Source organism: Raphanus sativus, chromosome 5 (assembly GCF_000801105.2).
Source record: "Raphanus sativus cultivar WK10039 chromosome 5, ASM80110v3, whole genome shotgun sequence".
Classification (NCBI taxonomy): Eukaryota; Viridiplantae; Streptophyta; class Magnoliopsida; order Brassicales; family Brassicaceae; genus Raphanus; species Raphanus sativus.
Window position 1 is genome coordinate 33,067,965 of NC_079515.1, and position 23,527 is coordinate 33,091,491.

General features: G+C 36.5%; 6 protein-coding genes and 1 non-coding gene across 9 annotated transcripts; 1 reads left to right on the forward strand and 6 right to left on the reverse strand.

Annotated features, from left to right (window-relative positions):
- Positions 1-4,921: 4,921 nt before the first annotated feature.
- Positions 4,922-6,745, reverse strand: LOC108861339 (protein TUNICAMYCIN INDUCED 1). The gene is made up of 3 exons (XM_018635178.2): positions 6,501-6,745; positions 6,007-6,360; positions 4,922-5,913 (listed from the first exon to the last, which is right to left on the reverse strand). The coding sequence occupies exons 1-3, from the start codon at positions 6,624-6,626 to the stop codon at positions 5,095-5,097; spliced, it is 1,299 nt and encodes a 432-aa protein (XP_018490680.1). The 5' UTR covers positions 6,627-6,745; the 3' UTR covers positions 4,922-5,094.
- Positions 6,746-6,957: 212 nt separating this feature from the next.
- On the reverse strand, positions 6,958-7,031 carry TRNAV-AAC (transfer RNA valine (anticodon AAC)). Its single transcript has one exon. It is a non-coding gene; the product is annotated as a tRNA-Val (tRNA).
- A 96-nt stretch (positions 7,032-7,127) lies between these two features.
- Positions 7,128-10,334, reverse strand: LOC108861338 (probable sphingolipid transporter spinster homolog 2). Its single transcript, XM_018635177.2, has 14 exons — positions 10,124-10,334; positions 9,635-9,766; positions 9,377-9,478; positions 9,178-9,282; positions 8,999-9,074; positions 8,831-8,905; positions 8,651-8,753; positions 8,437-8,571; positions 8,267-8,343; positions 8,074-8,187; positions 7,868-7,987; positions 7,648-7,776; positions 7,483-7,561; positions 7,128-7,382 (listed from the first exon to the last, which is right to left on the reverse strand). The coding sequence occupies exons 1-14, from the start codon at positions 10,240-10,242 to the stop codon at positions 7,285-7,287; spliced, it is 1,464 nt and encodes a 487-aa protein (XP_018490679.1). The 5' UTR covers positions 10,243-10,334; the 3' UTR covers positions 7,128-7,284.
- Positions 10,335-11,002: 668 nt separating this feature from the next.
- Positions 11,003-11,743, reverse strand: LOC108861344 (uncharacterized). The gene has a single exon (XM_018635183.2). The coding sequence runs from the start codon at positions 11,625-11,627 to the stop codon at positions 11,070-11,072; it is 558 nt and encodes a 185-aa protein (XP_018490685.1). The 5' UTR covers positions 11,628-11,743; the 3' UTR covers positions 11,003-11,069.
- An 86-nt stretch (positions 11,744-11,829) lies between these two features.
- LOC108861340 (protein trichome birefringence-like 12) lies at positions 11,830-13,691 on the reverse strand. Of its 2 annotated transcripts, none has more exons than XM_018635180.2 (4): positions 13,086-13,691; positions 12,707-12,853; positions 12,383-12,632; positions 11,830-12,276 (listed from the first exon to the last, which is right to left on the reverse strand). In XM_018635180.2, the coding sequence occupies exons 1-4, from the start codon at positions 13,628-13,630 to the stop codon at positions 12,262-12,264; spliced, it is 957 nt and encodes a 318-aa protein (XP_018490682.1). In that variant the 5' UTR covers positions 13,631-13,691; the 3' UTR covers positions 11,830-12,261. The 2 variants fall into 2 exon arrangements, with proteins under 2 accessions (XP_018490682.1, XP_018490681.1); XM_018635179.2 differs by having other exon boundaries at positions 11,830-12,299; positions 13,086-13,690.
- Positions 13,692-14,056: 365 nt separating this feature from the next.
- On the forward strand, positions 14,057-16,501 carry LOC108861343 (phosphoglycerate mutase-like protein 1). 2 transcript variants are annotated; one of them, XM_056986327.1, is made up of 10 exons: positions 14,057-14,192; positions 14,622-14,691; positions 14,844-14,951; positions 15,028-15,107; positions 15,243-15,405; positions 15,490-15,568; positions 15,664-15,748; positions 15,915-16,034; positions 16,114-16,158; positions 16,235-16,501. In XM_056986327.1, the coding sequence occupies exons 2-10, from the start codon at positions 14,632-14,634 to the stop codon at positions 16,344-16,346; spliced, it is 852 nt and encodes a 283-aa protein (XP_056842307.1). In that variant the 5' UTR covers positions 14,057-14,192; positions 14,622-14,631; the 3' UTR covers positions 16,347-16,501. The 2 variants fall into 2 exon arrangements, with proteins under 2 accessions (XP_056842307.1, XP_056842306.1); XM_056986326.1 differs by having other exon boundaries at positions 14,062-14,192; positions 14,630-14,691.
- A 157-nt stretch (positions 16,502-16,658) lies between these two features.
- LOC108861337 (fatty acid amide hydrolase) lies at positions 16,659-21,772 on the reverse strand. Its single transcript, XM_018635176.2, has 21 exons — positions 21,494-21,772; positions 21,141-21,219; positions 20,888-20,997; positions 20,752-20,812; positions 20,421-20,611; positions 20,194-20,323; positions 19,997-20,074; positions 19,771-19,918; positions 19,523-19,635; positions 19,380-19,455; positions 19,235-19,306; positions 18,983-19,034; positions 18,683-18,763; positions 18,511-18,594; positions 18,317-18,420; positions 18,128-18,220; positions 17,756-17,824; positions 17,530-17,594; positions 17,359-17,420; positions 17,136-17,231; positions 16,659-16,972 (listed from the first exon to the last, which is right to left on the reverse strand). The coding sequence occupies exons 2-21, from the start codon at positions 21,217-21,219 to the stop codon at positions 16,886-16,888; spliced, it is 1,851 nt and encodes a 616-aa protein (XP_018490678.2). The 5' UTR covers positions 21,494-21,772; the 3' UTR covers positions 16,659-16,885.
- Between the last annotated feature and the right edge of the window lie 1,755 nt (positions 21,773-23,527).

Here is a 23,527-nt window from a genome sequence, read left to right on the forward strand (position 1 = left end):
GCACTTAAACACACCAACCAGAAAAGGTCAATCATACTGTTCACTGTTTATGGACTTGTCTCTATGTTTCAACTTGAAACTTTCAAGTTTTGACGGTCAGTTTTCTAATTTATAATGTAGCTCACAGTTTACGCCAAATACAAAAGTTAGCTGCAAACCAAAACAGTTGCTAATATTTCATTTATGTCTTTGTAATAATAGTACTGAAAAGAAAAACATTGGAAGGATTTTCCGAGGTCGAGGAGTGATCATGACACTTCATGCTGAGATCATGCATTCGAAATCATCCACGTGGCGGACACGTAAATGAGTTTGGTCGTCAACCATAGGAACTCACTTTTTCTCTCTGCCTTTGCCTTCATTGTGAGTTTCTTGTACCTTTGTATGTACCCAATACCCTCCCATTATTACACTCTCTACTAGTATTTTTATTTTGTATTTATGAATTTTAATAAGTTCTCCGTTATTATATAATACAAGTATTTAATTTCCATACAAATATGATCTGTTGACAAACAACCTTTTGCAAACTTGCATTTCTATGAACTTTGGATACTTATAGCTCTTAAATCATGATTTTAATTTAAAATGTAATATAAGGGATTTAAGTATGTATGAAGAAAACTTCAAAATTGATCAATCTTTCTCATATGCAGTCCCCCTCAAGTAGAAGTCAGTGGCTTTTGTTATAAAATTGAGATCCACACATACTCAAGGACTGCCCAAAAGAAGAGTTCAATTCATTTCTTGGCTTTGGACCCACTCCTCTCTTACAATAAGTGATACTTTGCTCTTGTTTGCTTTAAAAGTTGAGTTAGTATAATTATTATTGTTTCAACTGTTATTAATTAAAAAACTTACTAAGCAATTCATCAGATGAATTAAAAAAGAAGAGAACATAGCAGTAGGCATGCAGCCCCAATGAATAGGAAGAGTGCGTGGGTGCTCTCCTCAACTTTGCTTCAGATTTCTCCAAGGTTTTAAAAGTCAAATAATTGTTTCTATATTATTGAAAATATAGACTGAACATTGTTATAACTTTGGGAGGATCTATTGCTTACGCTTACGTATGCACATGTCCACGCCACACGCGTGATCAAGAGATCTTTGTTCTCCCTTAGTTTGTCCAATTGGCCGATAATTCACTATATTTTAGAGTAATTAAATATATAATTGAGTTAGATTATATTCAAATGGTACTCTATTTTATAATAAAAATAAAAGGATAAATAAAGAAGAAAAGGATAAACAAAAAATAAATAGAATATTTTATTCATAGATTAAATTCATTTTTTAACTTTAAACTCTATTTTAAAGTTAAAAATAGAGTAAGATTGGAGATAATCAATCATTATATTATCTTTTTATAATTTCATTAAGATTTAAGACTATAGTCATTTGTTACCGTATCAATTTACTGTTTGAATTTATTATATTAATGCATGAAAACAAACCGAAGAGTGTTTAGTAATCTGAAAGTATATTAAACTATTAGACACAAAGTGTCCCACATCGGAAGTTGGAACTAATATTCACTAGTATATAAGATAGATGGATCAATCCACTTATCACCAATTGGTTTTAAGTGTGAAGCCCATCTAGCTTAACATGGTATCAGAGCCCACGATCCACAAAGTCCAACCCGATCCACATCGATCCGTGCCCAAAGCTGGCCTATCGATCCTTGCCCATAAATTCCGAGATTGACGCTCAAAGAGCCATCATCTCGAGGGGGCATATTAGACACAAAGTGTCCCACATCGGAAGTTGGAACTAATATTCACTAGTATATAAGATAGATGGGTCAATCCACTTATCACCAATTGGTTTTAAGTGTGAAGCCCATCTAGCTTAACATAAACATACAATGAATTGAATTTGAATCCATTTAGATTATCGTGGACGGATTGACTAATTTTATAAGGTAGTTTACTGTTCTATAGAGCAATAAAAAACTGGATTTTACTAGATTGAGATGTAAAACAATACAGTAATTATACAATTGGATTGCTTAAGAAAACAAAGAAATTAAACCAAAATTAAGAAAATGATATTTTTCCAATATTGACAGAGTAAGATCTACTAAAAATGGGTACGTATAAGTTTAGTGATAAAGGTTCGATGAAGATCACATCCCCGATACAAATTAATCAGATTTAATTAAACACATAAAAGAAAATAACATTTTTGGACCACTAAGATTGATGAATGTATGAAGAGTCATGTTATCATTCTAACAAGTTTCTTTTTGTTATAAATTAATATGTTAAATATATTTTTTAAAGCTGTTGAGCTCAAAACATTTGAAAAGAAATTAGGTTTGTAAAATTGCGCTTGCAAATATATGACTCAATAACTTGAACAAACAAAAAAGAAAAATTAACTAGGATCTAAACAAATATGACAAATAAAACAGGTGTACTAATTGTCTTCAATAATAGGGACTACGTGGTGCTAATGATGGACAAGTGTAAAACTTGTACTACCCAACAAAAGAAAACAACAGAAGCAATGAATCAAATCAATTTTTCTGATATTAATAATAAAGTAAGTCTTTATCTAATTAAGCTTTTAGTTAATGGATGGGAGGAGAAGAGATTGGATTTAGTTTCCGCTAATTCTTTGTGTGCAGTAGACGTAACCATCAGATACATGAAAGTTAGGCTAAAGTCAAAGTCAAACTCGTCAAGGCCTTTCATACTCACATGCCCGCATCGTGTGTTTCTTTGTTTGCAAAATGCGTTCGTTCTTGTAGTATATTAAGAGAATTAAGGAATAACAACTATTATTTGAAAAAGAAAGGATAAAGATAAATATGGATACATGTGGATATTAATCCACACAATCTAAGGAAGAAGCATTATTTTTAGTTTCACATCACACATCATATCCAACACATAAAAAAGTTCTCTAGTGGAAGAAGTCCTATGAATATGCTTAAGATTTTTAAATAAACAAGTTTAAAATTGTATTACTGTTGTTTTATCTCATCAAGTATCCAAAGGATTTGACTACTCCAACTCCTGGTAAGGCCTAATTATTATATCAAACAATAATCATTTCTAAATCCAAGTTTATCATACTAATCTCCCATGAGACGGAATATTTTAAAAAAAAAGAAGGATATAACATGAGACATGACTCAAGCCTAAATTACAGAAAAAACATGAGACATGACTCTCATCCGCTAAATTCCAAGATATTAATTTACTCTAAAAAGAAAAATGTAAAACGAGATGTAATAGTGTCTGATGACTGTATAATAAGACAGTCCACAAACAAAGATGCTATTATTTGAAACTGATGTCGAGAAAACTTTAACACGACTCCTAGTGCTAAGGCCTGAGAAGTTGATGTCCCATTAAGAATCACTTTCCAGTTCTAGGAAGTTAACAACAGTTAAAAAAAGTAATGCTTTTCTAGGAATGAGGTAATACAGTAACACGTGCAGTTGAAATTTTAAGTCTTTGATGTCAAATCATGAGAAATAGATTTTGACAGTTTTAGAAAGACACTACATTCCAATTCCAATCCAAAACGTGTGTGTGAGTGTGTTTTTCTTTCTTTTTATCTAAGATAAGGTTACCCAAGTACTGTAACAATAACCTAATCAAGCAACAAAGATTAAAAAAAAAATGAAAGACACATTTATCTTTAAAGATTCAACCTTTTCTGTCCAATTTTTCCTCTATATGATGGTAAATAAACAAACTATGCACTACCTTTTCATCTGGCGACTTTGCTGCACTGCTTAGTGCTTACCTAACTGCTACCGTACAATAGATCTGAAATATACAGAACCACAAACAGAAGTGTCAGTAAATGTGTGCTCTAATAGAGGAATCACTATACCAGACTGCATGAGATTTGATGAAACGGGAAACAAGATATGTGTATGCTTAGGTTAAAAATAGTTTTACTATATTTAATATGGTTGTGATATGTTACATCGTCTACTATGAATCAGTCCGGTCCCCAAATCCTCCATGCCGTTCCATGTCACCGGAAGAATGCAACTGGTAGCAACCTTTATAATTTATACTAGATTCTAACCCGCCCAGTTATTTTTTTCAACAATATACCATTTATAATTTCTTCTGTTTTTGATATGTCGTAAAACTATTTTATACGTGTTTCTATATGTTAGAGTGTGTTCATTTTGTATCCTTGTTTGATATATAATAGATAGCGACATCCTTTTTTAAACGGATCTACTATTCTATTAAATTTATTAATACAATTTATTAACTTGTATGATTATCTAAATGACCACAATAAAAATATATCTAAAATACAAAATTATATTAGTTTTTGGATTTTCATTTTAATCACATTATATTGGGTTATCTTGTTGACATTCTTTTATAAATGTTATTTTATCGATTTTTTTTTTACAAAACATAGAAATATAGAAAACATTATTAATGAAATTACCACTAATAGAGAATTATATATATGTATATAGCATAATGTAGTATATCTTATAAGAAAGATATAAAAATTTGTTAACAATTGGCCCATTTAAAAGAGAAACAAAATTAAAATTTTAATACTTTAATTAGTTGTTAGGGAAAGAAAATAATAAATTAATAACAATTATTGTTATGATATTATTATGCAAATATAAAAATATCAGTTGTGATTTCTAGGAAATAGTCCAATGTGACTTTTAAATGGTAGATAAAATCTGTACTTCTCTTTTAATAGAGAAGATGGTTCTTGGCGGATTAACACACAGGCCCAGGAAACGAATACCCATGTGCCTTACATGGGCCTACAAATGGGCTCGAAGTTTTTTTCCAAATTTTGAAAGTCATCTTCTATATAAGCAGCCAATCTATTTCTCTTCTCATCTTTGTGAATTAGCTTGTGTAGTGTGACACATTTGGACAAACTTACCAATACATATCTAACGAAGCCATTATCATAATATCATGTATATTTAAACCAAAAAGAGTAGTAATTACAAGTAGCAGTGAAGTATATAACACACACTTCTTCTGCGGATACGGTTAGAAAAAAAAAAGGAAAGCAAAGGCGTTTATGTCAAGTCATTAAAATTTTCTGATAAAACATCAACTATGTCCACATGATTTACAAGGTGAAAGGGCTTGGAGGAGGCTGAACGATAGGAAGTGTCGACATGGTTACATTTCCATTAATCACATTCTGCGCAACCGTATCCTCCAATGGTATAGGATCAACCCTCACTACATTCTCTGGTATAACCTTGTCACCATCAACCTTAGCAAGAACCTCAAAATGCATTCTCATCGTTTTGGGTTTCGTTCTCCACTCTGGCAAGTCTAACCCTTCAAGATCACTTTCCTTCAGCTTCCTCTCTACACCAAAACCAATCTTCATAAACGTCTGAGCTGCCACGTCTGCTTTCAACACCTTAAAAGAACCTTCTTCCTGAGCTCTGGGACCTAACACAGAGGTCAACAGCTTCTCAAAGCCGAGTAAGTTAGCGTTGGAGCCGTTGATTGAAGTGATCGGCCACATGGTTGTGAACTCCCTCGGCGTGAGAACAGTAGTAGTAACACCCTCAATGGTCGAGACATCTCTACCACTACTACTTTTGTCTTTAGACATGGAAGATAGCTCCACAAGTCCAGGCGCAAGGCGCTTAAGCTTGAGTTTGCTCTCAGGAGAACGAGAGGTCGATGCAAGAGAAGTAGGACCAACAATGCGGAGAGATAGAAGTGGAGTTTCTTGATCAGCTGATGAAGCACCACGTCGAAGCTGCTCAGCTAAAGAGAGAAGACCAGAGGCGAACTCACTGGAGCTTTGGTTCAACGGAAGCGGCAAATCAATAGGGTGACGCAGACTAACAGATCTAGCTCCCTTGACAGTCACAACAGCACCATCTCCTAATATCACTTTCTTCAAAACACCAGCATCCACATCATACTGCCACATTTTCCGACAAAGAACAATCAATACACATCTCCCAATGCTCAAAACATATTATATAACAATAGCTGAATCGTTTTTTTTACTTACAGGCAATGAAAGACGCATATCGTTAGCATCTTGGATCCAAAGTTCCATGGGGCCAGCGAGTTGAAACGGAGCTAAAACAGGCGAAACATCACCACCAGACGACTTCTTCTTCTTATTACTCATAGGAACCAAACCATTCTCATTAGGTTGCTCTACTTGGAAAATAGGGAGATCAACGTACTCCCATCGGTTCACATCTTCAAGAAGCTTGATTGGAAGAACTTTCTTATCGATCTCGAGATCAAACTCGTAAGAAACAGCATGCCCTACCAATGCATCCCTCACATCAAACCCAGAGATCTTCACCTCTTCTGATTGGAACCCAAGTCCCTTCACAATTGCTTCCTTCAAATCCTAACAAAACGTGTACACCAAGCAAAAAGGAATCAACTTTTTGATGAATTTGTTAGGGTTTTGAAACTTAATTGATCATCGGAATCACAAAAAGGTTATGACTTTCGGAAGATTAATCGAAAACCCAGAAATATTCTTACCGAGATGGCTTTAGGGTAATGATGCTTAGCTTCAGGAGACGAAACCAAAGCTCTTGAAGACGGAAACGTTGCGAAGAGAATCAGAAACAGAGCTCCGACACAAACCAATGATCTGCGACCCATCATGGATTGTAATAGAAAACAGATATCAGAATCTCGAGATTATATAACTACGAGACCAGTGCAAAATTAGAAGGGACTTGGATACTTTTTGTTTGTTTTCTGGTTATTTTCGAATGAGAAGGGTGTGGATGGTTCTAGAGACGTTTTAAATAGCGTGTTCTCGAGGGAGGGGATGATGACGTGTACGTAAGTAACCAATCACGATGGAGAGAGTGATGTGGCGCGAGATTATAACATGTGTGACGTGGAAACGACGACGTTGAAAGCTTAGATTAAAAAAAGAGTGATATGACGTAACGACGTCGTTTGAGCTGAGATTAAAATAAAAGGATAATGGCTTCGCCCGGGTTCGAACCGGAGACCTTCAGTGTGTTAGACTGACGTGATAACCAACTACACCACGAAACCTTTGGATGTTCAGTACACTCAAGGTTAATACCTATACCAGAAACGACTAGTTACCAAACGAACCAGTGATGACTACAATAAGTGTGGGACAGAACATAAGAACAAGAGGCATTATACAACTTCAAGGTAATTGTTTATGTTTAAGTACATATCTTTGTACAAGAAAGTAGAGAAAAGAGATAATGAATAAACCATACATAGACTGATTCCTTAGTACACTGTGACATTGTTAGTTTCTCTCTTTGTTGCTGTCTCATGCTTCCTCGAGAAGAGGTGCTACGGCTGATTCTCTGGTCACAGCATCAGACTCTGAATCTTCGTTATAACGATCCACACTGTTTAGGAAGATCCCTGTAAAGTCCGAAACACAGTAGAAAAAATCAATTACTTCCCATTTAAAACTGAAGAAAACTTGTGAATTCCCATCCAGTGTGTGGCTGAGAAACCGAACCTATGGACCAAATTGCAGCAGCTGGAAAGAGAACAAATGTAAGAACAAGAGCAGTCACTCTCCAATTGTTCACGTAGTCCTGCATTAGATGAGAGAGCAAATGAGAATTTAATACAGTTGATGGCTAAAACCAAGGGTTTGTGGGGTACATTTGAGAAACCGAACCTGAAGAACTCCAACGAGTGGTGAGGAAGGAACATCTCCAAAGATATGGATGGAGACAGTAGACATGGCCATTGCAAGTGGTCTCAAACTTGGTTTCACACAATGGAGAACTATGAAATTCACAGGACCCTTAAAACATGATGAAAATTTTTTTTTTTTTAAAAAGAGGTGGCGTTTGTAAGACATAGCAGAATCAAGTAGTAGAAACCGAGAGATTTACCTGTGTGGCAAAGACGAGAAGTTCACCAACAGCAAAGAAAGCTAGAAATGCATACATGCTCTTGAAACAGAAAGCAACAAAGCAGAACAGGCCTCCTATAAATGTTGAAACTGACAGAAGCTGCAAACACACAGAAACACCATTACTGGTTTACTTCAAGAATCTGAGATTAGTTTCTTCTATTCTAAGTGAGGATTTTTTTTTACCTTGAAAGCATTTGAGATAGTAGCATCCATGAAATCTAAGACAAATCCTCCAGACAATGTGCCAACGATTCCACAGATAACTGTAACCCCTCCAAATATCAAATCAGCGTTTTCCTGCAAAGCAAAACGGATAAAGACATCAAGCCTTTTTTATAACACACATGGAAACGAAAATCTTCTAGTGATTTATTACCATCTTGTATATGTTATAACCAGCCTTTGGACCCCAATAAGAATATGCGCCTAAGACAAAGTTGTAAGCAATATACCCTGAATAAAAAAAAAAAGAAAACAGTTACAGGCAAACAGCAATCATAAAACCACACAAATGATTAAACTTCACTAGGAGGAAGAAAGGGTTACCGAGGATGTTTGTAACATAAACCTTATCTACCAGAAGCAGTTTCAAATCTTTCAAGACAGCTGAGAACCCATAACCAGTTGGCAAAACGTTCAAGTTATCTGTCCGGGGTTTTACTTTATCATCAGGAGCGAAACCTGAAGGTAACCAAAACAAGACTCATAAGAGATAGTTCAAGTCTATGAGCAAACATAGTGTGTGTTTTATAAGACGCACCTTTCAAATGCAAGGGTTTGATAACAAAACCTAGAACAGCAAAAGGAAGCATAAGTATAGCTTCTCCCCAAAATGCAGCACGCCACGGAAGAACACTCCCCACCTACACGAAAAACGGAGAGAGTGCAAATTGATGCCACTGGCAAGACCGTTTACTAAGAATACCGTTTAATAACTCACCAGTCCACCATATACATAGCCAAGAGCATACCCAGTCGGAATACACATGTAGAACATTGCAAGCCACGCTGATTTCTGGTTAAAACAAAAACAAAAGCGAGATGTGAATGATAAAGACTATAGAAGAACAATGGATGCAGTGAACATATACATTCCAGAAGAAGCTACCTGAGCTTGAGGGGCATTATCGTCGATAAATGGGGCAGCGAGGCTTACAAATGATGCCTCACCAACACCAACAAACCTGAATAAGGTGACAAGGATAAGAAAATGTATATGATTTTGAAAACAAATAATATGAGAGAGAGAGACATAAATGAAAAGTAACTAGAAACTACTACGCTTACATTCGACAGAATGTGATGGACCAAAAATCAAAGGATAAACCGCAGCCAATCACAGCCAGAGTCCAGATGGATAACCCAATTCCAATAAGCCTAAACGGGTTAACACTGCAATACAGAGTTTTAAAAGATAATGAGAAGTGTAATTTAACAAAATGATGCCTCTGTAGTCAGAAAATTAGGGAAAACTAGACTCCAAAACCTCTTGGCAACAGAAGCAAAGATAGGAGAGGCGACAAGAAGGCCAACCATGAAAGCAGAAGACAAAACACCATCTTGAAAGTTGCTCAAGTTGAAATCCCCCCTGTGTAGCACAACCATCCATGACATTATTATTATTATTATTATTCTAACGAAACAGCCAAGCAATCCGATACAGTTTTCAGAATAGTAATCTACATTTTTGATGTATATGATAGATAATCAGCTCTAGATTAAAAGTCAGAAGACTATTACTTACTGTATTCCGGTCCCAGCTGAGCAAGTACCACCGGAGGAGCAACTACCACGACTCCCATTGACACCATTACTTGCAATAGCTCCTCGATCGATATAGTTTATCAAGTTGACAACACAAAACACAAAGAGAAGCCTGCACACAAAAATGAGACAAAATAAATGATTAAGTAAATAAGAAGACTCATCAATCAAACAGCTTTACTGCTTTTTTCGCAATATAAACAGAAAACTAAACCCGACCTAGAGTTGAGAAGAAAGTAGACTGCTTTCAATCAAAAAAAGAAAAAAAGACCGATCCTTTTAAATGTACAGACCACTTCCCTTAAATAGAACTAATCAGCAGATTGCAATTGAGGGGGGAAAATAGTTAGTTTTTCTACTTCATTTGACATCCGACCATAAAGTCAAAGCTTCTAGCTTTCGCACCAAATTGTATGTATGTGGAAACATATACAAATGAGGAGGAAACGAAGTTAAGAGAGAAGAATACCTTTTAGGAGAGAACCAAGAAGGCTCTGCGATCTTATCATCTGAATCCCTCCTCTCCATAGCTGTTGCTCTAGGGTTTCGTCCCCGATCAACTCCTCCTCCTCCGTCTACGACATCCATAAGGAAGCTCCAAATGATGCGAATTTTGGATATTCCACGAGGGTATTCCTGTAATTAACTGAATTCAAAGGCAAGATAACCAAGTCGGTCTTCTCACGTTTCGATCTTTTTTCTTCTCAGTCTTATTAGTTTTTATTTATCAATTATTCTTTATAAGTTTTGTTATTCAATCATGTCTCTCACATTCTATGATTCCATATAAATAGGAAGAAAACAATGAAAATTAGAATCATGGTGGTTGGCTAGGCTATGCTTTGAAGAATTCACAAGGTTATGTTGAAACTAAAACATGAGAAAGTTATAAATAATTTTCAAAAAGATCCATAGCTACTCCTTTCTTTCTTTCTTCTCACAACGCTGTCTTCACGGATTGACTTGTAGCTTGTAGATAGTAGAAGACCTATGTTAGTTCTCTCCTTTGCTTATCTCATTTGAAAACATTCTTCCTCCATCTTAACCAAAAACCTATCCTATTCACTTGACACCAAGCCATCAACGTGGAAACTTTTAACCCATGTTTTAGACTCTTAACTAGTTTGTTGTGATCTATCAACAGCCTCATCATCAACAACTAACCTTACCAATTTAGATGATGAACATAACTAGCTAGCACACATGTATCTTTCACTCCCTATGCTCAATACCAGAGTTCTTCTTAATATATAAACTTAACTTGTCTAAGATTTCATCTCAACAGACAAACTAACACCACTAAACCTGAAGCTCTCAGTAATCTGATAAACTAAGAAACATGACCAGATATTCAGCAGAAGCTATCATCTTTACTCAAAATATGCAAAAACAACATGATTCATAATTAAAGGATTTTACTCAAAGCCTATGATTCTCTTCAAACCAGGAAACAACCCAGCAAAAGAAGACATGGAAGAAGAAGAAGGCTCGGTTGTTGTTCTGTCAGAAACCAAACACTCTTCTTCCACCATCTCCTTAACAGATCTAACAGACAAAGGCTGAAAATCAACACCCCACTCATCCACAAACTCTCTGACCATGACCACTTTCTCCTCTTCTCCAATCTTCCTCCACTTAACCCTCACCTCCTCTTCTTTCAAACCCACGTGCTTGCAGAACTCTCCCCACAGAATCTCACCGCTCTTCTTCATCGCTTCTCGTCTCTGTTCCGACACCGTGTTCGCCTTCCCGATCTCTCTCGCCAAATCCTTCGCCAGCTCCGCATCGCTCATTGTTTTCTTCTTCTTCTTCGCCTTCCTCGTCCTCCTGTTGCTCATCATGCCATCGTCTTCATCCTCCTCTCTCCTTATGCACTGAATCCGTGTTGCGGGTCGGGTCAACACACGGCTAAACTCCAGATTCCGATTAAAGGAAGTGTTTTGGGGTAGAAGATGAAGTAACCTCAGCGCCATCTCTCTGCTCTCCTCTCTCTTCTCTCTTCTCTCTTCTCTCTTCTCTCTCTCTTTTGACCTTTATCCTAATTAAAAAAAAGAATCCTTTATGCCTTTTATGACATAGAGATAAGTCTTAATGTCTTTATCTTGAGCGCCAAAGGTGGAACCTTTCAGATAGCTGGGAGCTTAGATGCCTTCCAAAGCACAAACAAGCCCCAAATAATTTACACATGAAATCAATTAAGAAACATCACAGGTTCACAACACAAGTCAAATGTTTGGTAACGTGGGTGGAAAAGGAACAAAGAAACCCTACAAAAAATGAATAATTTTTACAGTAAGAAAAAGGTGAATCCTTTCAGATATATATTTTGACTTTCCATGCCCGAGGCAAGTCTCTCAGTGAATTCACTCTGTTTTTGAGTTACTAAGAATGAGTTCAGCTAAGATATCAACCCATGTGTCTGGAACACCAGGTAAGCACCAGTGCATACAGTCTTGTCCCCATATGGCCACCGCGTCCTGTTTCCCTAACCAGATAGCAGGATGAGCATCTGCTCTGTATTCGCTTAGATGGGTCAGATCAAGTAGCTTGATCTCTGTGGTTTGCAACTCGTTTTTGATAATTTGATTAATCCTTCTCGCTTCTTTGTTAACTCCATTGTTCCTGGGATCAAACCACAAATCAAGCTGTCTAGGTCTCTTAGCATCAACATGTACGAGGAGAATCCAGAGAATAAGCAAGATTTAGAAGGACTTCCTCAATTATGTACCTGATCTTGGGCGAGTGGTTTATCTAGCAGACAACTACCATTCTGGTTCCAATCACCGCCATAGAAATGCCTTGGTGATTGCAAGCGCCAGAACTTAAGAGTCTTTGCCGGGACTTGCCGTTGGATATAAGAAACCATATGCTGAAGAACTACTTCAAATCCTTGCATTATATCAAGAGGAGGATGTATCGGCTTTCCCTTTCGGTAGAAGACAAGAGGTGTCTCTTTAGGAAACTTATCGTAACCCCACCTACACCCCCAAAACACTCTGAATGCTTTAAATGCTTTCTTCACAAAGTTGCAAGAGAAAATCTAAATATTTACCAATGGCCAGAGTTAAATACGAGCACGTCATAAAAGCTAGTGACATTGATCCACTCATCAGCAGGAACATCAACATCCACTCGATAATAAGTCCCTTTAACTCCTCCGTCTCCATCAGCTTCTTCTCCAGAAGGTCTCGGCTGCGACCTTTATCATATCAGTTTTAGAGGACAATTCAACATATACAAATACACATTCTTTCATTCTACTTTTAAACTTGGGGCAAGCCTAGAACTTTAATGGCATTCACAGAAAGACACCTAACAAGCTTATAAGCCTAGAACTTGATCCTTTGAAGAGCTTCCTTACAAAGAGTTCTTCATTCAGAGCATAAAGCCACAAACTTTAGTGAAGGGGAGTAAGTAAGAGAGATATTAACTTGTATTTAGCGAGAAGAACGGATCTGTGATAAGCGACAGTGACATTGAACTTAGGGAAGTAACCCCCACGCCAAGCTTTCTTCTTTTTCCACTTGACAGCACTCGGATCAGCCGCTCTAAGCACACACAGCAGCGAAACCACGAAATTCTCGTTCAGAGAGTCCCCGACGAATCCGACGTTCCTGTCCCTCATCGTCTCTAGAAACCGGGTCGGGTCGATCCGGCTCAACCCGCATGAATCGGGCGCCCATCTCCACGAATTGATGGTATCCATGTTTTCTCGTTTGTTCCGCAAGCAGTTCCAGGCGTTTCTGTGGAAGGGGCAAGTCTCGTCGTAGAGGGGCTTCGGAGTTTCGGGATGGAGGACCCATCGGCCGGAGAAGAGATCGCACGGCGGAGGAGAGACGGGGTTTGGAGGGGTCGGACGGCGGAGGAGAAGGATGGTGGAGTAGACGAAGAGTAAGAGGAGGGAGATGAGTAGGAGACGTGAAGATCGGAGCTTCGACGGCATCGTCGTGTGGGTTCGTCTGGATCCCAACTCCATCGAGAGATCACACGGAGGGAGAAGAGTGTTCGTTCACTGCGATTAAACCGGTAATTTATTTTGCCCCCCTTTTAAAATTCGATTCCGGTTTTGGTTTGGTTTTTAATTGGTTTATGGTTTAAATTGATTTTTGATCAGAAGCCTGTTACTATTTCGTTATCTACAGAATTAACTAGTTTAAAACTGAAAAAGGAGAAGATATTTTTGAAAAGGGAAACTGAAAAAAAAAAATGGATAGAGAAGTGGATAATAGTAATGGATGGCTCAAATCAAAATGTGAAATACTGTACAAGTTTGGTTCCTATATAGTTTTTTTGGATTGGCTTGGTTCGTGAACGTAAATCAATCATAAGAAGCGGACCCAGCTGGTTTGAATCCGTGGTTTACGATTTTTCTTCTCCGACATTATTTTTTATTATTTTGTACAATTAAATGATCAAATCAGGGGAATTAGTGGAATAATAATAATCATCATCGTCCACTAATCCATCGACCATCTCCTACTACTTCATTCCCATCTTCTCTCCTCAGCCTCCTCTCGGTTCATCTCCACCAAACTCATGTAAGTCAACAATAAATGAGTAATCGTGTGAAAGTCGCTTACCTTTATTGAACTGTAATAATCATCATCTGCATTGTCTCGTGGATTCTTCTTCAATTCTGTGTGGATGATTTTTGGCGTTAGATTTAGCTCATTCCTTGGTTTAGCCACAAGATCTCATCGGCTTTTGTTAATCTCTGAATCGAATTACGAAAATCTCGTCTTTGAAATGTTGTAACTTTTTTTTTTATTTTTTTTTTCTAGACAAAGTTTCGTGATTCTTGTATCCTTTAGGTCCCGGATTCAGATTTTTTGTCTGAAAAAGGACGAAACTTTTAGTGTTAGAACACACTCTGCTTGCTTGTCATTTTTTCTATGGCTAGTACAGAATCATCTCCCTTTTGTTGTTTCTACGCCTCCTCGTATATGAGATCAAATGTTTTGAATCAGTTTTGCAGAGATGGAGGCTGGCGCTGGTATAGGTTTGTACCCGCTGCACCGCTGCAAAACCATCTACCTAGTGAGTGTTGTTTTTTTTTATCTATTTTCATCTGAATATCTTCGATTATGAAAAAAAAAAACAAAAAATCTAGATGATATTAATGTTAGCATGTATCTAACATAATTTCGTAGGAATGGTGTTGACTTAGTTTTTTTAATTCTCCTTCTTAGGTGAGACATGCTCAAGGGATCCACAATGTTGATGGGGACAAGAACTATAAGGCTTACATGTCTCAGGACTACTTTGATGCTGAGTTGACCCAACTTGGCTGGCAACAGGTTCCTTAGAAACTCCTCTTTTTAGCACATGTTAAAACAGATTCCCTGAATAGTATTAGTTTCTTTTTGGTTACAGGTTGATAATTTGCGTAAGCATGTTCGTTCCAGTGGACTTCACAAGAAGATTGAGTTGGTCATCTCGTCTCCACTCATGAGGTAACCCTTTTAGACATGTGTAGATAAGATCTTTAGTTATTAATCAATCACCTGTGGGCTTATTATGTGGCTGTTTGACTTATTAGATAGAGTTACTAGTACCTCTTACACTAATACATTGTTTTGATATTGTAGAACAATGCAAACTGCCGTTGGTGTTTTCGGTGGAGATGGCTACACGGATATGAGCGATGTACTACCTCTAATGGTAGCAAATGCAGGAAACAGCAACCGTGCAGCTATATCCAGTTCAAACTGCCCACCTATTATCACAGAGGAGTCCTGCAGAGAACATCTGGTATGCTCTCTCTCTCTCTCTCTCTAAAATAAAAGAACTATGCTTTAGCTGCATCAGGTTTTAACTTCTAATTGTGGACAACAGGGAGTGCATCCATGCGATCAGAGAAGAAGCATCAGCGACTATCAGTTTCTTTTCCCCGCAGTTGATTTTTCGCTGGCAAGTAAAAAAATTAAAAAGAAAAAAAATTTGAGTGTCTTAGGTTCATATGTTATATATCAAAATGACACCTCGCATTTTAAATTTGCCTTCAGATAGAGAGCGATGAAGATAAGTTATGGAAGGCCGACGTTAGAGAAACAATCGAGGAACTAGCAGCTAGAGGCAAAAAGTTCCTCAACTGGTACATTCTCTTTTTCATACCTGTAAACATCCAATAGTATCTGAATCTCTCTCTTAAAAGAAGATTGTTGTATAGCTCTCAGAAGTTTTGTACTCTTATATCGTTCTTCTGTGTAGGACGTGAGTAAATCTCTTAATGATTCAGAACTGTTGTATGATTTTTGTAGGCTATGGACAAGGAAAGAAAAAGAGATAGCGATTGTGACACACAGTGGTTTCTTGTTTCACACGCTGAACGCTCTACAGAGTGAGTGCCATCCAGATGTTAAGAAGGAGATTTGCAGCCAGTAAGCAGCTCTCCTAACCTTTTGTTAGGGAAAACTTTAAAATCTATTGCGTTTATAATATGCATTTTGATGTGTGCAGCTTTGCGAATTGCGAGCTACGTTCAATGGTCATCGTTGATAGAAGGTTTGGAATTTCAAAATGTTTGTTTTTTCAATAGAATAATTCATATATAAGTCTAATGTTTAATTAAATTCAACAGTATGTTAGGATCGGACAAATCAGTGACTGATTATCCAGGGAAGATTCCAAAGGGGATTGATCTTCCAAGTGATGCTGTTGTAGAGAATGATAATAACATCAAAGGTGAGTGAATGAATGATTCTTGTTTAAGCTTATTATCTTCTTCACTTTTGTCTTCCAACTTTCTATCTCTATATCCATATCCAAACAAAGCTTCTTTGTTGTATGCAAGTTCTATTCTTATTAGTCTTTCGCATTGAGTTAAAAGATCTTACTTTGTGACAAACTTTGATTCATCTTTTATTTTTTTTGGCATCGGATTCATCTTTGCTTAATTGAGACTTGAGTGATGCTGTAGATGAGAATGTTAGAAACGCTGCCTTCTTCTGTTTGTTTAGAAAGGGTATAATTTGGTACAAGTCTCAAATATCACAAAACAAACAAAAACCAATACGCATTGTATACATTTTTAAAAAAATTTATCAATCATAAATACAACACGTTTTATAGCAAACGTCAGGTTAGTTAACCTCAAAATACAACACTTATTGCTTTTAATCTTTATAAATAATGTCAGGTTAGTTAACCTGAAAATACACACAATCAATGAAAATGTAATAAGAGAGATGAATGATATATCCCATTGCATTCAGAGAAGATCTTTGCCCTTTCACTTCTGTGACAAATCAGTATGGACTCTGTTTGTATTGAGAACATCGTGAAATACAGCAGGCTTCTTGGTAACTGGAGCAAGTTCCTGAAATGCCACAATAAAATTCAAGATCCGGTTAAGAAATCCGACCCTAGAACCGGCTTAATGGACCATTACAGATAAGATGAGAGAGAGAGAGAGAGAGAGAGAGAGAGAGAGAGAGAGAGAGAGAGAGAGAGAGAGAGAGAGAGAGAGAGAGAGAGAGAACCTCAACAGCAGCAGCTAAAGCAAGGACGGTAGCTTCGGCCCAAGGTCTTCCCATTATTTGTAATCCTATTGGGAGCCCTTCCTTATCATACCCAACCTGCGTTTTTTTTTCCATATGTTAATCAAAAAGACAGAAATGATTATTGCTAATTTGCTAGAACAGGTCCAAGTTCTGTTGATATGAACAGGACATAGACAGTAACCAAAAAAAAAACATTGCTTACGGGTACAGATATGGCCGGGAAGCCTAGGAGATTTGCAGCTAAAACAAAGCGCATTAAATAAGCTGCAAAGGAAAAAAGAATAACCAATCATTCTCTACTATCAAACACAAGTTGAAGACTCCTAAGTAACACCAAAAGTGAAGAAGTTAAAAGAGTTTTCGTTTGACAAACCTGTCACTTGAAAATTGGTTTCTCCATTTTTCAGAGCGTCAGGGGGTATTACAGGGGCTGTCATTCTGTTTGTACAAGACCACATTTCACCAAACAAAGTAAGAAAAGTTCAAGCACTCATTCATATACAAGCAACGTATCTGAAGACACTAGAAGCAAATGTTTGTTTATAAATCTTGTCGCTATAGAGAGGAGAACTGTCTATCCATGGAATATTTTTACGTACCCCGTTGTAGGGGTCACAATAACATCAACGTTTTTGAAGATATCCATGTGATACTCCATCAATCTTCGCCTGCAACAACAACAACAAAAATTATACAAGCAAGCAGCCTCAATAGTGTCAATCATATGTACTAACATTACTTTGCCACAAATCAGAGTTTCGTATACAGTTACAGACTCTTGGCCTGGTAGTTTCGTATACAGTTACTTGTTAGTTTCGTATACATTTACGTTTGTTTGGCTACTCTAGCAAAGACTTAAGAGACCTCGCTTAGTCAAACCTATTAACTCCCTAAGCATGCAAAAACTTTAAGACACACATGTGACTGAAGGCAAAACTTGGAAGGTTTTACACTTGTCGCTCGTCACTTACCTTATACACTGAGCAGAAATATAATCTGAAGCAGAGAATGACCGGAAGATCGCAAAGCTGGTACGAGTATCATAAGATAATTTTGAATTTTTCCTGGAACGTTACGACAGTGAAGAGAATGGTTAGACACCAGAGCTCTACTTTTGTTTTGTACGTGATAGTAATCAGAAAAAAAAGCCTAATACATACCCAGCCCCACAGTAAGGAGTAAGAGAACGCAGTGCCGGTGATCCGATCGACACAACATGAGCTGCACGCATCTCTTCTAGTTCAGGAACCACTATTTCCACTACCTGCGATAGTACACCATATAGAAGTTGTCGCTGAAAGAAGATATCATCACCATGTATAATGAGAGAAACCTATTCAAATGATCAGCTTACTTCACAACCATGGCTGTTTGATAGGAGCTTAAGGATGTCTTCGCATTTGTCAGAGATTTCACTTGAATTAACATCATTGAACCACTGCATGAACAAAAACAATACACACTAGATATAGCACTCAAATAACAGAATCCAACTTATGTAAACTAGGAGGGATACAAAATTTTACACTAGTATATTTCCCTAGTCGTAGAGATCCTATAGCATTGCCTCCGTTGTGTGACATTAACTTCGGAAAACAGGGTGGCGTCTGCACAAAAACAAAAAAAAAAAAAAAAAATCAAAGACTAAGTCATACGGATACATAATGAAAGAGTATTTTGCCATGGTCAAATGAATACATGGCACACAATGACCATCACAAGATAATGAAACACTTCTACAAACGATTATCTGTCATGCTTTTTTAATTAAGTTTGTTTTCTTTCAGAGTGGTGTGCCTAGAATATATTATGGTTGAAAAAGTTACCGGGTTTAAGTTAAGTCTATCAGCAGATGAAGAACCCAAGATTGCTGCATACCTGAGAAACGCACAGAGACAGATTAGTCCAGGTTTATCCGAAAATGAAACATCTGACATAGTAAATGTTATCTATGCTTTGAACGGTTTCTCCACTCCCTATTGTTGAATGCTTTAACGAATATGTCAATGATTAAAAGATTGAAACAGGTTAGTCATTCACTAGGCGAATCCTAGGCTCAAAAAAAGAAAAAAACTTACAACAAGAGAGCATCTTCCACGGATGAAACAAGTGGACCAATAATTTCCACTGTTCCACCTTCACATAATGACCTGTAGAGATGATGACAATGGTCAAACAGAAATCACATGCCATAACACATAATGGTTGAATCTTAACTCTTACCCTGTCATATCTGTGCGACCATATGTTGTTTTCAGTCCCGTTATACCACAAAGCGATGCAGGGATGCGAACAGAACCTGCATAGTTAGACACGCGTTAAACATACAGCGCATAGCATAGGTCGGATCAAAATAACTTTGATACCTCCGCCATCTGTTCCTAGAGCAGCTGAACATAGTCCAGAGGCAACAATAGCTGCTGAACCTGAGGAAGATCCGCCTGTGTACCTTTCAGGTGCGTGTGGGTTTCTTGTGGTTCTGCAATGTAACATACCAAGAACACATCGAACCACATGAAAAAGTGGAGTGAATAAAAGATGCTATAAACACATCGAACTAATACTTTTCAAGTAACAACACAGTTTGAATTGTGTTCTCTGCGGCTTTGCTTACCCGTAATTTGAATTGTTCCCTGTTGTCCCCATGCCTATCTCATGCATGTTGGCCTTTCCAATTAAGATTGCACCACAACTGCGAAGTCTTGAAACAACTACTGAATCCTTCTCCACGGAACGATCTTCGTGCAGCCATGTTGTTCCACCTATCATGGAAAACCTTATGACAGGTCTGTTTTATCTGGAAGTGTTTTAAAATAAAATGTAAGAATTGACATACTCACCCTTTGTAGTGTGGGGAAAACAATCAATATCGTCCTTGATTGTCACAAAAATTCCATCTAAAATGGATATTGGTTTTCCTACACAGCTCACACCCGACATGATCAATACACATTCTCTAAGACCCCATTTAAAGAAGTTATGAAACAACTAGCTGCCGCAAGGATGGTCTGAATCTGAAACTAGAAGTCATTTTTACCTTCTTCAAACCTCTTCGTAGAAGCTTCAGCTTGCTTTCTGACTTCACTGGCGTCAAAGGTAATCAAATATGGTGTTGGAGACTTGTCATACTTAAACTCCTCTATGATTGAGATTATTTGTTCTGCTACCTAGCAGCAATCAGCAACAAGGTTCTCTGTTTTCGCCAAAATAATAAAGAGAGTAATAAAGAACTGAAAAATAAAGAGAGTAAAATGACTAACTAACCACAGATGGAGCTGTCAGCTTAGATCTATAAGCAAACGCGTAATCACGTATCTTCCAGTAACGAAAGGATGAGCTAGGATCTGTGTGGAAGCTACGAGAAGGATCATATTGAGGTAGACACTTCAAGGCTACTTCCAATCTGTCTACAGGGCTTTCATCTTCGCCAACAATGATTACATCATGCTCCGATTCTAGTTTCAAAAGAATGATTACACACAGATATTCATTTTTTGGTTGATGTAATGATTACCAAATGAAAGTAAGCATACACAAAATTTACATATGACTGATAAAAACGAATTGTAAGATAATAAAGGAAAAAGGAATATACTTTGAGGAGGGAACTCGGGTCTAAACATGGGCTCTTCTGGAATTACAGTGTTGCGAAACATCTGCCAGTCATCATTCCAAAAATGTAAGAAGGACAAAAATGATAATAGTCAGTCTGATGTAAAAAAAAAACGGACCTCGGTCATGCCATTAGTCTTCTTCAACGAGTCAACAATCGATGAGCCGATAAGTGGTGTTTCGAGAACGTTAACGAACAACTTGAACAAAAAACCAGTCAAATGAGGGGCTGCAAAAATTACAGAAAATCCCAATGTAAGAAAAAAAAGATAAAAATAATTCTACAATCCAAATCCTGCTCCTGCATATTCATGTATATTGAGCTTATAGCTAACGTATAGAGTCAAAATCAGCAATGTATAATGAACGAACCTTTGATGTCTCCTTCTTTGTATTTGACAGCAGAGACATCAACCTCCTTCGCCGGTTGCATGACCTTATACTTACCCATCTACATGCAAAGAAATAAAGTCATCAATTTTGGAATAGACCACACGTCACTATTGTATATGTTAAACACTCAGAAAGATGTTCAAAAGAAAGAGACAAATCACAAACATAAAATTGAATAAAGTCAACTATCTCATAAGAATCCCAGATTCCACAATCAGAAAAAAACTGATGAAATTACCAAGAATCGATCCTAGTTCGAATCCAAGCAATCAGGTAGAACAAAAACCTCCACTAGTTGATTCACAAACGGAGAATTCAGATTGCGGAGTTACCTGTGACAGTGATTTAGGTGATAATGAAGCTTAACCAGCAACTTGGTTCGACGCAGATTTGAAGAAGCCGTGCGGATGAGCGGTGAAGTGGTTGGGAACTTTGAATGCTCTGCTCTCACTCACTTTATATCCGGACCCCGATTTGGTGTTGTTTTGATTTGAACTTGCCTCGATTGTTGAACCATGATTCTCAAATTCACAAAACCATCCCCTTATCCTTATACAAATATTATTTTGACCCCTTCAAAAATAGACTACTAAAAATGATTTTAAAATGTATTTGCAGTTTGTGATGAATTATTGGTTCAGCTATGCTGAACTAAACAATAATTTGGCATAATCCCTTATAGAGTTTAAGATTTATTTATTATTAGTAATTTGATTCGTTGACATTGGTTTGGCTAACTATAGTCAAAAGCCGGTCCTGAATTTTACGAGGTCTCATGCAAAATTTATAATTTTAGTATCTCTATTAAATCATTTATGATTTTTTTTGTTTATTAATAATAATTATACATTTTATAAAAACATATAACTAACTAGAGTAATTTACATATTACATAGTTTAATAAGCTTATTTATATGAAGATTTTAACCTTTATGTATGTTATAATTTTATATCAAATTTAATAAAGTGGTTTTCTCTAATTTGTGGACCCTCCAAAATTGTGGGTTCCATTAGAGTGCATCACATATGAATGTGCTATTGACTATAGCAATTGAGCTTGTAACTTTTTTTTTACATTTTTAGTACATCTAATATGAAAACCAGAAGAAGGATTTTGATTCATTGAATTGAATAATAAAGATCTTTTACTTATGAATATTCAGAGGCATATTCAAGATATATAAGAATCAGATAATGTGTTTATCTAGTCTACTATCTTTTTTTATTGAAAATATAGGCTCATTAAGTATACGAAATAGGCAGAACCAAACTCACTAATAAGTATATTTAAAATTCAAAAACTGTATTTATCAACTCTATTTGTCATTATTAAACTTGCAAAGGTTGCTGAATTCTTCACATTTCAAGAAATCAGTGGATCTGTGTTATTGAATGGAGTAATGTTGCTGAGTGGAGCATCTTGTTCATCAATCGGGAAATTATAAAGTCTACTATATAAATAGTGAAGATTAAAATGTTTGGTCGAAATGAATTGGTTGTTTGACTAAAAGCATATTTTGCCATAATTTGGTTGGCTGATTTGATCAAACAAATAGTTATGGTTGTCTGGATGTATCAATTTAAACGAGACACTTGTATGAAAATATCAAACTTAAAATATCAAAATCAATATCATATAAACATTATGTAACATTTGAATAGATAACAATTAATATACGTCTCGTATGTATGTTTTGTATTCAATTGTGATACTAATAATATTATCACGTCTCGCATATATGTTTTGTATTCAATTGTGAACATATAGTTCATAAAAAAGATTTATGCTAATCCATATATAAACATTTTTTTTTTTTTTCTATCATCATGATTACGTCTTAGGCATGCTAATGGAATACGTTTAAAATAAGTTAGAATAATTACAACAATTTAGTCACTTACAATAAGATGCAAGTTGGCAATAAACAATAGTAGAGTAATAACAAAATTGAAAAAGTAAATATAATGTTGCAATGCTAAATTGTCCTGTTTATTTGAGCAGATGTTAGTTTCCTCCCTTCTTATAAATTAAAATATTTGATCATCCACGAAAATATGTACAACACACAAAAAGAAAATCTTACAACCAAAACAAAACACACAATCTTAAACAAAAATAATCCAGGCAAAGGTAAACTACAACAATCTTAATTTAATTTAAGCTGCAAACGGGGATCACTCACAAGTCACAAAGTTAAACCTTAAAACAGGGTTAATCAGTTGAAAAAAGCCAATAAAAAGCCGTCATGTAAAAGGCCAATAAAAAGCTTGGCCTTCTTCAGAGTCGAAGTATCAAAACACTAGTTAACAAGACCCCACCAGAGAGTGTTCAGAAAAAAAAGTCATATTGATCCGTGAAAAGATTC

What these genes read in the sequence shown, in the direction of transcription:
- LOC108861339 (XM_018635178.2), bottom strand. Translation starts at nt 6,626, where the DNA reads ATGATGGGTCGCAGATCATTGGTTTGTGTCGGAGCTCTGTTTCTGATT. An exon ending in ATTACCCTAAAGCCATCTCG is followed by an intron (nt 6,361 to 6,500) that starts GTAAGAATATTT and finishes ACGTTTTGTTAG; the next exon opens with GATTTGAAGGAAGCAATTGT. An exon ending in ATATGCGTCTTTCATTGCCT is followed by an intron (nt 5,914 to 6,006) that starts GTAAGTAAAAAA and finishes AAAATGTGGCAG; the next exon opens with TATGATGTGGATGCTGGTGT.
- LOC108861338 (XM_018635177.2), bottom strand. Translation starts at nt 10,242, where the DNA reads ATGGATGTCGTAGACGGAGGAGGAGGAGTTGATCGGGGACGAAACCCT. An exon ending in TCAGCTGGGACCGGAATACA is followed by an intron (nt 9,479 to 9,634) that starts GTAAGTAATAGT and finishes TGTGCTACACAG; the next exon opens with GGGGGATTTCAACTTGAGCA. An exon ending in CAAACCCTTGCATTTGAAAG is followed by an intron (nt 8,572 to 8,650) that starts GTGCGTCTTATA and finishes GGTTACCTTCAG; the next exon opens with GTTTCGCTCCTGATGATAAA.
- LOC108861344 (XM_018635183.2), bottom strand. Translation starts at nt 11,627, where the DNA reads ATGGCGCTGAGGTTACTTCATCTTCTACCCCAAAACACTTCCTTTAAT.
- LOC108861340 (XM_018635179.2), bottom strand. Translation starts at nt 13,630, where the DNA reads ATGGAGTTGGGATCCAGACGAACCCACACGACGATGCCGTCGAAGCTC. An exon ending in GTATTTAACTCTGGCCATTG is followed by an intron (nt 12,633 to 12,706) that starts GTAAATATTTAG and finishes TTGGGGGTGTAG; the next exon opens with GTGGGGTTACGATAAGTTTC. An exon ending in AACCACTCGCCCAAGATCAG is followed by an intron (nt 12,300 to 12,382) that starts GTACATAATTGA and finishes AGACCTAGACAG; the next exon opens with CTTGATTTGTGGTTTGATCC.
- LOC108861343 (XM_056986327.1), top strand. Translation starts at nt 14,632, where the DNA reads ATGGAGGCTGGCGCTGGTATAGGTTTGTACCCGCTGCACCGCTGCAAA. An exon ending in AGTTGATTTTTCGCTGGCAA is followed by an intron (nt 15,569 to 15,663) that starts GTAAAAAAATTA and finishes GCCTTCAGATAG; the next exon opens with AGAGCGATGAAGATAAGTTA. An exon ending in GGCAAAAAGTTCCTCAACTG is followed by an intron (nt 15,749 to 15,914) that starts GTACATTCTCTT and finishes TGATTTTTGTAG; the next exon opens with GCTATGGACAAGGAAAGAAA.
- LOC108861337 (XM_018635176.2), bottom strand. Translation starts at nt 21,219, where the DNA reads ATGGGTAAGTATAAGGTCATGCAACCGGCGAAGGAGGTTGATGTCTCT. An exon ending in GGTCGCACAGATATGACAGG is followed by an intron (nt 19,307 to 19,379) that starts GTAAGAGTTAAG and finishes TCATCTCTACAG; the next exon opens with GTCATTATGTGAAGGTGGAA. An exon ending in ACTCCTTACTGTGGGGCTGG is followed by an intron (nt 18,221 to 18,316) that starts GTATGTATTAGG and finishes GTAACGTTCCAG; the next exon opens with GAAAAATTCAAAATTATCTT.